The sequence below is a fragment of the Xenopus laevis genome, chromosome 7S, assembly GCF_017654675.1.
Source record: "Xenopus laevis strain J_2021 chromosome 7S, Xenopus_laevis_v10.1, whole genome shotgun sequence".
NCBI lineage: Eukaryota > Metazoa > Chordata > Amphibia > Anura > Pipidae > Xenopus > Xenopus laevis.
In genome coordinates this window covers 65,681,020-65,692,370 of record NC_054384.1, presented here as the reverse complement: position 1 = coordinate 65,692,370, position 11,351 = coordinate 65,681,020, and the positions used below count along the sequence as shown (strand labels likewise).

Here is an 11,351-nt window from a genome sequence, read left to right as displayed (position 1 = left end):
TCCCATACCTGTACCACAATTAAGAAAGTGCTCTGATAAAGACAAATGTATGAAAATTATCCTCCTCCTCAGGATGCTCCATTATACCACATATGAAAATGCAGGCATTCCGAAAACTACTCAGACTGACATGTTGGGCTGCCCCTTAACTACTTAAAAATACTGGACACCCTTTCTAAAACTGGGAAGTGGATTAACGCACCCGCTCTCCATATCCCAGTCTTTGGCAATCCTACTTTCTCTCCTCACCTAGACTTAGACAACTACAAGGGAATTACTGATACAGATATCCCGGACACTTCAATCACAGTCACAATGATTCCTCCCTGTCTGCTAGCCTGTACAGAAAATGGTTCCTTCCAGTTGATACTGCAAAGGCCCTCATCCTAATGAAACAGAGACAGACTGATAGCCACCTAAGAAACTGGCTGATTATTCAATTATTAAAGGTATTCCAGTGTACTTGGCAAAATTCAGCAGGAACAGCCCCTATGTTTGCTCATAGCCTGTACAGAGAGATCCCATAAAACGATGGCACCATCTCTACCTACTATAGCTGCTATCCCAAAGCCACACTCCCTTCCCAAATGTGTTGCAAGGACCCCAATATTTGCAGAGACCACTGCAGATGCTAGGTGGTAGCTGAAGAGTAGAACATGTAGATGGCTTTTAATCTGACATATGCTCTTCATATAATGTGGAAAGTAATTGAAAAAAGTTTATTTCTGGGGCACAATCTGAAAACAATTGAACTGAAAATTTGGAAGGTAAACAACCCCTTTAAGTATATGGCACCAGCTAAACAAAAACTGTTCACTGGCTCCATATCCATCACCACTGACCCCAATAAGAAACAACACTGACTACTTGGGATTGAACATAAGGGATACAAAACTGCTTTTGGGCTCCAGAATCTTCAATCGAGGCACCTTCTAGGCATGGAAAAAGACCATTTCCCATGTTTCCAAAGAAAAGCGGTGAGTTGGGGAGGTACAGACAGCTGAAACATTACATGACATCTATATCAATAGGAAATACTGTGTGTAGACCACTAACCAGCTTTGAAACATATAGCTCTATAAATACACCGACACGGACTCTCTCTAACGTCATGCTGGAACACAAACACCCCAACTTACCGGACTATACTAAGTCTTGGGAAACAGACTTTAACCTCAATCCCTGCGCAAGATTGGCTGAACATATTCCAAATAATCACAAAATGCTCAATAAGCAATAAATACCAAGAACAATAGGATCCACCATCTCTACCCACTATTTAGGCTAAAGAAGGGACCCACTACAAGCCAAGGACCCCCCGGTTCTACCAGTTGGAACCATGGCTGATGAATGAATGGATCCAACAGATATGGCAGCGCAGTAACTGCACTGACTCAATAGGCCACACATACAAAGCAATGCTCTGTGTACTTAATAGTCTGTGTATGTGCTGCACATCTAATTAGAAATAAATGTCATATAAACCTCACTCATCAACAGGGGACACTTCCCCTTTAAGAGCAGGGGACAGAGGTGACTTCCACATGGGAGTGTGACAGTTGGTTCAGTCCGTTGGTTGGCCCTGTGGTGAGAGGTAAGAGTACTTTCCCTCTGGGAGATTTTTTTGCCAAAAAACCTTTATTTTAGTGGAAAAGAGGAGGGAATTTGGGCAATGTCCCCCACAGACTAGCAGGTGGTGTGCCTCTCCCTGATTTTAGTGAATTTGGATATTTTTCCCCTAAAATGTGCTTGGGAGATGCCTTTAATCTTAGTGCTGGTTGGGAGACACAGACTTTTTGTGGATTTGGCATTATGCAGGGCTGCCAGCAAATATTCACATTATCTACAGAAGGAAACTTTTGGGGACCCTGTAGCACACCATAAGGAACTAGGGGTGGGAAGCAGAGGCACGTGCCATGGGGACAGTTGGGGGTGATGAGTGGGGGACATACAGCAGGTCCCATAGAAGAGAGGAGACTTTACGCCTAGGGTTTGACAGTTGGTTTAGTCCGTTGGTTGGTTAAGTGTATATTCCCTCAGAGATATTTTGCCAAATAACCTTTACTATAGTAAAAACAAGAGGGGAAAAGGTTGGGTCACGCCCCCAAGCAGATGTTGCTCCTCTCCCTGATTTTAGTGAATTTGGAGATTTTTCCCCTAAAATGTGCTTGGGAGAAGCCTTTAATGTTAGTGCTGGTTGGGAGACACAGACTTTGGCAGTTATTTAGGGCTGTCTGCTAATTGACTGTGTGAGAAAACTTCCAGCATTCTAGAGACCGAGGCTCAGTACCTGCTGGAACTGATACAAAGCTCAAACTTTAGGGGAAATACATTTCTGCTTTCCTCTGTATTAAATAGGAAATATTAAATTATTAAATTCCTTAACTTGCCTTTATATTCTCTTTTCTATACAGATTGCTACAGTGCCTTTCCTGCATTTTTGGACCGCAACTTCGGTGATTCACACCTGCCCATTAACACCTGGGAGTTTTTTTTGGCTTCTCCATTGTTCATATAATTACATCTATATCTGAACAGTGTAAGAGAGCCAGGGGTTCCTTAGGGAGACCCCCCCCCCTTGGGGTGGCCCGGCCTTGTGCCGCCCCCTAATTTTTTTCCCCATCGGAGAATCTTCTTTAAGAGGTAATCTTGCAAATTCAACTGATTCAGCACATGATTTCACGTCAGAGAGTGTCATAAATTCACTTGGGGGGTCCCACGTGGCTTTGTGCATATGAGCCCATACGGTTACTGTATATTGTATTTATAAGAAGCCAATCCATCAACAGCATTAATAATGGGCTTTAATCATTGACTGGAACAATGTTTCATACAAATGGGAGAATATAGATAAGGAAATAATTAAATGGGTGGTTCACCTTTAATGTATATTTTAGTATATTTTAGGATGGCTACTTCTAAGCAACTTTTCCACTGGTCTTCATTAAATGTTTGATACTTTTCGGACGCTTTCCAGCTTTCAAATGGGGGTCATTGACCCCATCAAAAAACAAATGGTCTGTAAGGCTACACATTTATTGTTATTGCTACTTTTCTTCAAATCAGCACATGGTTGCTAGAGTAATTTGGACCCTAGCAACCAGATAGCTTTAATTGCAAACTGGAGAGCTGCTGAAGAAAAAGCTCAATAACTCAAAACCCACAAATAATAAAAAAGGCAAACCAAGTGCAAATTGTATTAGAATATCATTCTCTGCATCATACGAAGAGTTCATTAAAAGGGGAACAACTCTTGATTTCATTTTGGCTGATTATGTCTATTTGTCCCTCTAGGTTTCCACGATGGACAAGAAGCAGAGAAATCCATCTCTTCTGGTAATGCCTCAGTGTAAAACAATCCTCTCTCATCTGAACTGGTGTTTCCCTTTCACTCTTCTATATAAGCTCTCCTTAAGCAGCTGTCTGTCTGCTTCTATCTATCTATCTATCTATCTATCTATCTATCTATCCACACACATACACATATACATACACATACACACACACACACACACACACACATATATATATATATATATATATATATATATATATTGCACTCTTAATCCACAGCTGCCTGGGTGCTGGTCAACACATTAGTATGCAGTGAACAAACAAGCCACACTCCAAGGACTTCATTTTGAAAAATAAAGGTGAAGTTTTATTCTCAACGTTGCGGCTCCTTAAGTGGGGCCGTCTTCAGGAGACTCTACTGAAGACGGCCCCAGTTAAGGAGCCAAAACGTTGAAATAAAACTTCACCTTTATTTTTCAAAATGAAGTCCTTGGAGTGTGGCTTGTTTGTTCACTATATAGATATAGATCTAGATATGTGTTGGAGCTGCCTCCAATCACTACGTTTATTAAATTTTCAGAATAAAATGCCCTTATTCCTGGCATGTTTGCCCCATAAAAACCCAAACCCCTTTCTGTCTCTATTCTCCTCAGAGCCAGAGCCACTTAGTATTCTGTCCCTAATGCTTTTTCTTTTTACTTACAGACGCTGTACTCCGTCCTGAAGGACTTCAGGGCGGAATATACGGATTTTGAGGCCCTCGCTTCTTATTATGGTAAAATTCTCTATTATTTATCAGTTCCTAAGGTTGTGCCATTGTTTTATTATTTGTGAATTCCTTTCCCCCTTTAGCTCAGTATTTAACTGAATTGTGTTTTTCCCGCAGAACATCACTATCGGGTCGAATTCGGCGAGAACATCATCCTGTAAGTAAAACATAAATGGACTTGTTACATGTTGGGAATCATTTGCTATTGCCCCAGGGGTAACTGCAAGGGCAATACGGCTGGAAAATGTTTTATTAACATTCAGTGATATCTTTCTTTTTCAGAAAGCACTTCCTTCTAACATGCGATGTGGACCCGAGGATGAGGGCCAAAGAGAACGTTATGCATTACTGGAAAATGCTCCACTCGCTGGTATGTAATGCAGAATAGATGTTTAGATGAATAGGGAACAAATGATATTAGATTGCCAGCTCTTATCTCACGCTACTTCTTTCTTTATGTTACAGGAAGTGATCAAGAGGGAATATGCCGCCCTCAGGAAATCTGCCAAGCTGCCTCCTGTAAGTGTCACTAGTATAATTATTATTATAGGAGAGGTTAATATTCACTGCGTGTCTCTATAATAATCTAGAACATTATTATTCATTGTATCTCCTGCTCCCCTGGGGGCATCTAAAGTCTCCCATCCAAGTGCCATTTTCACCAGAAACAAAAATGGTTTCATCACAAGCGTTCACATGGCCACAATAATGGCATTGGTACAAAGAAGCGCTTAACATTGACTCTCTTCTTCCACAGGATCATCCAACTCGAGTGCGAAACCGGAGGAAGCAGCTTGAGTATTTGCGGCTGGAGAATGTAAGTTCACCTGGGATCACTGTCCCTGATGCTTTTCTTGGGTGTTTAACCGCTAGATAATGAACTTTGATTGGTCTATTGCAATCGGGACAACGGCACAAGGGGTTATTTGGGGTTTTTTCTCCCTATGATGAGAAAAGGCTGATGCTCATAATTACAATATCACAACATCAGCTGCCGGCAGGGAATCCCACACCCTCACTGCCCTCAGCATATAAAGGTACTATTAGCAGCACATATACAGGCATAATCCTAATTGTCTCCTTTCTTTCCCCTTTGCTCCTATCCTTGTGCCTCCCTGCGCTCACAGACTATCAACCAACATCTGACCCACCTTCACCATGAGTTCTTGAGGGAGCTGAAGCTAAAGAAAGCTGCTCGGTATGTATTTTGCAATTAACACTTTCAATTACACTTACTGGCACATAACATATTCAAAAAAAATAGATGTTTTCTCGTACCTCCGGGTGCTTTTGGCCATACTGATAGCACAGAAACTTGTTAAACTTTTTTAGGTCCCTACAACCATAGCATGTATCTCAGCATGTATCACTGGGTGAGTCTAGCATGGAACTTACTCAGCTCAGTAACTGCCCAATGTGTTACAGTAGGGACAGGTGTGTAGCAGGTATAATGATATTTCTTAGGTACAAGGCTATCTGGCTATTTTAGTCATCCAGTGATCAGAATTGTAGTTGCAATACTTTGGAAAACAAATTACAACAATGACCCATTTTTTTCATTTTCTTCCCTTTAAACCTAGTAAGAAACAAGTACACAGTCCTGCAGCTGAAGAAAAGGAGGATGGAGCCCCTGCAGCAGAAGATGAGGAAGCCCTTGATACAGAAGACAGGGAAGAGGAAGCGGAAGGAGCTCCAGCTGAAGACCCTGCAGTGGAGGAGAAGATGATGGAGGAGCAAGCTCCAGCAGAGGAAGAAAGGAAGAAGAAGCTCCTGGAGCAGCAGAAGAGGAAGCTCTTGCCTCTCAGGAGAAAGGAGAAGGTGCTGAAGATAAGGAAGAAGTGGATGGTCCAACAAATGAAGACACAGCTCCTCCCGCTGAAGAACAGCAAGTCCCTGAAGAGGAGGAGAAAGAAGAGGGAGTGGAAGTAGGAGGTTCTGCAGAAGAACATCAAGCTCCTGGAATGGAGGAGAAGACAGAGGAGCATCTCCTGCAGTGGAGGAGAAAGAGGAGGGAGCTGATGGTGAAGAAGGGATCATGAAAGATTCTCTGGTGGTGGAGAGGCCGACCCTCCGAAAACAGTTCAGGAAGGCCATCATGAAGAGGCTCCGGAGAGTTTGGGTAATGTATCAATTTACTGACCATTACCCATTATCTAGAGATGCCTCATGTTGTCCAATGCAGCTCCACTTTACTTCCTGCTGTTCTGAGCATTTTCAATGCTGTCTGTTGAGCCCGCAGGCCGATTACTTTGAGGGCACCCAATAGACCAATGTTTGGCTGCCTTTAGGTTGTAAGAGGTTGCTGACAGAGATAAGTCTGCAGATAAAGTGTCCGATTCTATAGTAGGCCAATAACAGGGGAGGTAGGTAACGCTTAATAGGGCTGCTGGACATCTGGCTTAGATATCCACCTTTGGAAATGGGTTGCTACTGGATAATGGACTGGCGCCAGGTGATCGAAGCGTATAAAAGATTAAATGGCGCAGGCTCAGACTGAGATTCATAATAAGCCAAGGCCTTCCATGTGTAGAGAGACCCAAACAGTCCCCACAGGCCCAACAAATAGTGCGTTCTTAAAGCAAGACCTATAGCGTTTAATATCATAAGGAAACAAGTATGTCTTTATTCTAATGTCAACACTCTATCTTTTCAGCATTCCACCCAAAGACTCGCCGCCTGCTGCTGCTGCTGCTGCCGCCGACCCAACACCATGGCCTAAATCCAAAGAAATCCTAAATGATCCAGGGTGTAAAACCGACTGCCGTTTCTAGGAGTCAGGAAGGAATTTTTACCTATAGTGCAGATTGGTTCCCATAGTACTCTAGGGTTTTTTCGCCTTCCTCTGGATCATTGGTCGTTAGGGATGCCCAAATATAAATTAGCTGTCAATTTTAATAAATCCTGTGCTCTCCGACAGGTTTCCCCATATAAAAGTCTCTGTGTTTTTCTTTAATCCCTATGGTGAATATTGAGGGAAGGGGCTCCTGTGCCTCATTCTTCTAAAGATGACTGACCGGTTGTGTGACGGGGCAATTAATACTGCTGGGAGCTGCTCAAAATGGCAGCGTAAGGGTAAAACTGGGTTGTGGTGCGGATACAGTGGTTTATTTGAAGAAGGGAATGGGTTAATATCTCTGCAGGGTTATTTGCTTAATATGTAGATTGATGGGGATGAAAGACATAGGGACACATGTTGATCTCAAATGATTGAAAGGAACTACAAAATTGCTTTACTCCATAGGCCACAATGTAAGCATTTCCATTCAAGTCCATTGCCCTCTTAATATTGGAATTCCATCCACTTCCCACCAGCCTATTTATACTATACCAGACATTTAGTATATGAAGGTGCTTGATATTGGGGAATGCCTGTGCTGGATTGTTTTTTGGTTACCACTCTCTCCAGGTTATGAGACATCTTTTTGGGGTGGGGATTCCTGCTAAAGCGATGGAGGAGTATTATATTTCTTCCTGCCCCCACAATGACACACTCCATTGTTTGCTAGACGAGGAAGCCCTTTGAGGGTAATAAGGAAGGTAGGGGCAAGTTGGGCCAACCCTGCCCCTGGATCCACGAACCCCCCCCCATTGGTGACCTGGGGTCATAAGAGTTAAAACATTGGTGGCCTGGGGCCATAAGAGTTAAAAAAAATTGGTTGCAAGGGGCCCTAAGAGTTAAAACTTTTATAGCCTGAGACCATAAGAGTTGAAGACAATTGGTCCCTGGGGCCCTAAGAGTAAAAACATTGGCGGCAAGGTGCCCTATGAGTTAAAAACATTGGTGACAAGGGCCCCAAGAGTTAAAAACATTGGTGACAAAGGGGCCCTAAAAATTAAAAACATTGGTGACCTGGGGTACAAAGAGCTAAAAACAATTGTGGCAAGGGACCCTACTACAAATATCCTTATCATCTACGTGGGGGTACAATATCCCTTATAATACACAATACTCAGAGTTCCCTGTATAACTCAGCCTGTAGCCTTGTGCATTTATATGTGATGTCATAGCCTTATAATTTACAATGGGGGTTTATTATCCCCTATAATCATTTGTAACAGTCCCCATGTAACTCAACCTGCAGTCTTGTGCATTATATTGAACCCCTCAGTGACTTCTAATGTCCATATCAATTACAGTATAGGGGCACAGAATCTGTTTTAATACATAAGGGGTAGTTCCCTGTATAACTCAGCCTGCAGCCTTGTGCCTTTAAATTGTCAAATAACCCCTAAGTGACTTCTAATATCCTTATGAATGACAGTATAGGGTGTACAGTCTCTGTTATAATACATAATACATGAGTTATACAGTGATAGTTCCCTGTATAACTCACCGCAGCCGTGTGCCTTTATATGGATTCTAAAATCCTTATAATTTACAGTAGGGGTACATTATGCATTATAATACACAAATATACTCATCGTTCCCTGTATAACTCAGCCTGTATCCTTGTTCCTTTATATGGTCCCAGAAATGTTTCACTGTCCCTCTCTACTATAGCACCTCATCTATTCAATTTTGGCAAACTGCTGATCCCCACATGATAGAAATCGCTGCAGCCCCCAATAATCCAGACTGGATAACAAAATGAGTGAATTATAAATTCTGAGGAAATCTCAGCTACAGCCCTGAATATGTCACTAAATTTACAATGGATTATACTGGACCCTCTGTAAAGGGGTTGTTCACCTTCCAAAGACTTTTTTTCAATTCAGTTGTTTTTAGATTATTCCCTGGAAATGAAAACTTTTTTCAATTACTTTCCATTATTTATGAAAGTTGAATGTTCCTGTCTCTTGGTGTTTTGATTCTAGCAGCTCAGTAATCAGGTGCAGACTCCTGCAACTCTGACTGTTACAATTTTGGAACATTAAGTGATACATTTCTCAGCAGCATCTCTGAAAGTATTAGCAACTATTGTATCAATTCTAACAGCTGCCTGTAATGAACCCAGAGATTCTGCTCAGCAGGGACAAAGATAAGAAATGTATTCAACTAAATGTATCCATTTAGAACAGTTTACAGAGTCGGCGACCCCAGGCTGCTTCAGAAGGTAAAAATGACACTTTACACTTCAATATTTGAAAAAACTGGCGACACATAGAAAATAGAAAGTCATTGGAAAATGTCATTATTTCTGTGATCTATCGGAAAACAACTAGTTGTTTGAAGGTGAACCATCCCTTTAATGAGAGGCTGGGTTGTGCTCTGGGCCCCTCGGAAGTGCCAATTTAAAAAAAGCACCAAAAATTGCCTACCTCTACAGCCACTCTGAAGATAATCCTCCCAGCCGCTCCTAAATTAATCCTTTCTAGACACTTTGCAGATAATCCTCCCAGCCGCTATGAAGATAATCCACACAACCGCTCTGGAAATAATCCTCCCATATGCACTGTGGATAATTCACTCAATCCATATTAAGATCATCTGCTCAATCACAACAAAGAAAATCCTCCCAAAAACTTTTAATTAATCCTCTCAGTTTTCCTCTCAATCGCTCTGAAGATGATCCTCCCAGCTGCTCTGAAGATAATCCTCCCATCTGCACTGCGGATAATTCACTTAGTCATATGAAGATAATCCTCTCAATCGCAATGAAGAAAATCCTCCCATCCGACCTGAATATAATCCTCCCAGCCGCTCTGAAGATAATCCTCAAAACCGCTCTGGAGATAATCCTCCATCCAATCTGAAAATAATCCTCACAGCCGTTTCGAATATAATTCTCCCAGCAGCTCTGAGGCTATGGATACACGTGCGGATGTTCGGCGCAGTTTCAGTGCAGTTTTAAAAAAGCCAACCTCTGCATAAATACGCAGCAGTTTCAATCTTAGGCTTTTTTTTTTTTTTAAACCGCGTTGCGAACCTCTGTGAAAATCCACATGTGTCAATAGCCTGAAGATACACCTCCCAGCCGTTCTGACGGTAATCCTCCCCATCCGACTGAAGATAATCAACCTCTCGAAGATAATCAAGCCACTCTGAAGATAATCCTCAAAGCCGCTCTGAAGATAATCCATCTGCTCTGAATGCTCTGAAGATAATCCTCCAAGGTGCTCTGAAGATAATCCTCAAAGGGCTCCAAAAATAATCCAGCACTCTGAAGATAATCCACCCAGACGATCTGAAGACTCCTCCCAGTCGCTCCGAAGATAATACTCCCAGCCGCTCCAAAGATAATACTCCCAACGCCAGGCCCGGATTTGCGCAAAGGCCGCATAGGCCCGGGCCTAGGGTGGCAAAAAATAGGGGCGTTTTTTCGCCGGCGCGCTGGGAAGGCGGGCGCTAGGACCGCGCGGCCGCCTGGTCGGACCGCGCGGCCTAGGGGCGGCCGGGGAAGAAATCCGGCCCTGCCCAACCCTCTGCAATCACACAAAATGAGGTCTCAAAAGTAATTGCTTAATTGGGCCAACTTCCAAATTCCTTTTCTTAAGAACAAAAAATCATTATCGTATTTATGTCCAAATTAGCATCCAGGCAATCCTAGCTCCCCAACTGGTAGAAATCTTCAGTACAGGTATGGGACCTGTTATCCAGAATGCTCAGGGTTTTCTGGTAACAAACCTTTCCGTAATTTGAATCCTCATACCTTTAGTCTACTAGAAATTCATTTAAACAATAAATAAACCCAATAGGCTGATTTTGCTTCAAATAAGGATTCATTATCACTTAGTTTGGATCAAGTACAAGGTACTGTTTAATTATTACAGAGAAAAAAAGAAAACTGTTTTTAAAATTTTGGATAATTTTGAATAAAATGGAGTCTATGGGAGAAAGCCTTCTTGACATTCAGAGCTTTCTGGATTACAGGTTTCCAGATAACAGATCCCATACTGTAAAACAAATTAAGCAAGTGGTCCTAGAACTGCCACAAAAATATACAACATGAAAAAAAACCTTCTGTAGAATTTTACACACCACATCACACTAAAAACCTAAAAAATGGGGCTCTATGCAAAAAATAACCCACAATATCAACCCCCAATATCTCCACAAGCAATGCTGGACTAAATACAAACATGTTCGGTACCGACCAAAGCCATAATACTTACCATGAGAGTGTCCCAGGCAAACGTCTTCCTCTGTCTTCTGATCTCTCTTCTATCCCTTCTGCTATATCCTTCTCTTTTCTTCTGCTTCTTATTTGCATATTCCTGATAAAAGACAAATGTAAAAAAATCCATTAAAAAACCTATATTATGGGTTTTTTTTGACAAACATAACTTTTTCAAATCTGCCATAATTTTTGTACAATTCCATTTTCTGTATTCAAGATATAGACTAAAA

General features: G+C 42.0%; 1 protein-coding gene across 1 annotated transcript; it reads left to right on the top strand.

Moving 5' to 3' along the window:
- The first annotated feature begins 2,626 nt into the window (after positions 1-2,626).
- On the top strand, positions 2,627-6,046 carry LOC121396088 (stress response protein NST1-like). Its single transcript, XM_041570692.1, has 9 exons — positions 2,627-2,643; positions 3,295-3,336; positions 4,000-4,069; positions 4,181-4,220; positions 4,346-4,433; positions 4,529-4,582; positions 4,821-4,880; positions 5,191-5,261; positions 5,644-6,046. The coding sequence occupies exons 2-9, from the start codon at positions 3,304-3,306 to the stop codon at positions 5,990-5,992; spliced, it is 765 nt and encodes a 254-aa protein (XP_041426626.1). The 5' UTR covers positions 2,627-2,643; positions 3,295-3,303; the 3' UTR covers positions 5,993-6,046.
- Positions 6,047-11,351: the final 5,305 nt, after the last annotated feature.

What these genes read in the sequence shown, in the direction of transcription:
- LOC121396088 (XM_041570692.1), top strand. Translation starts at nt 3,304, where the DNA reads ATGGACAAGAAGCAGAGAAATCCATCTCTTCTG. An exon ending in GGAAAATGCTCCACTCGCTG is followed by an intron (nt 4,434 to 4,528) that starts GTATGTAATGCA and finishes TTTATGTTACAG; the next exon opens with GAAGTGATCAAGAGGGAATA. An exon ending in AGTATTTGCGGCTGGAGAAT is followed by an intron (nt 4,881 to 5,190) that starts GTAAGTTCACCT and finishes CTGCGCTCACAG; the next exon opens with ACTATCAACCAACATCTGAC.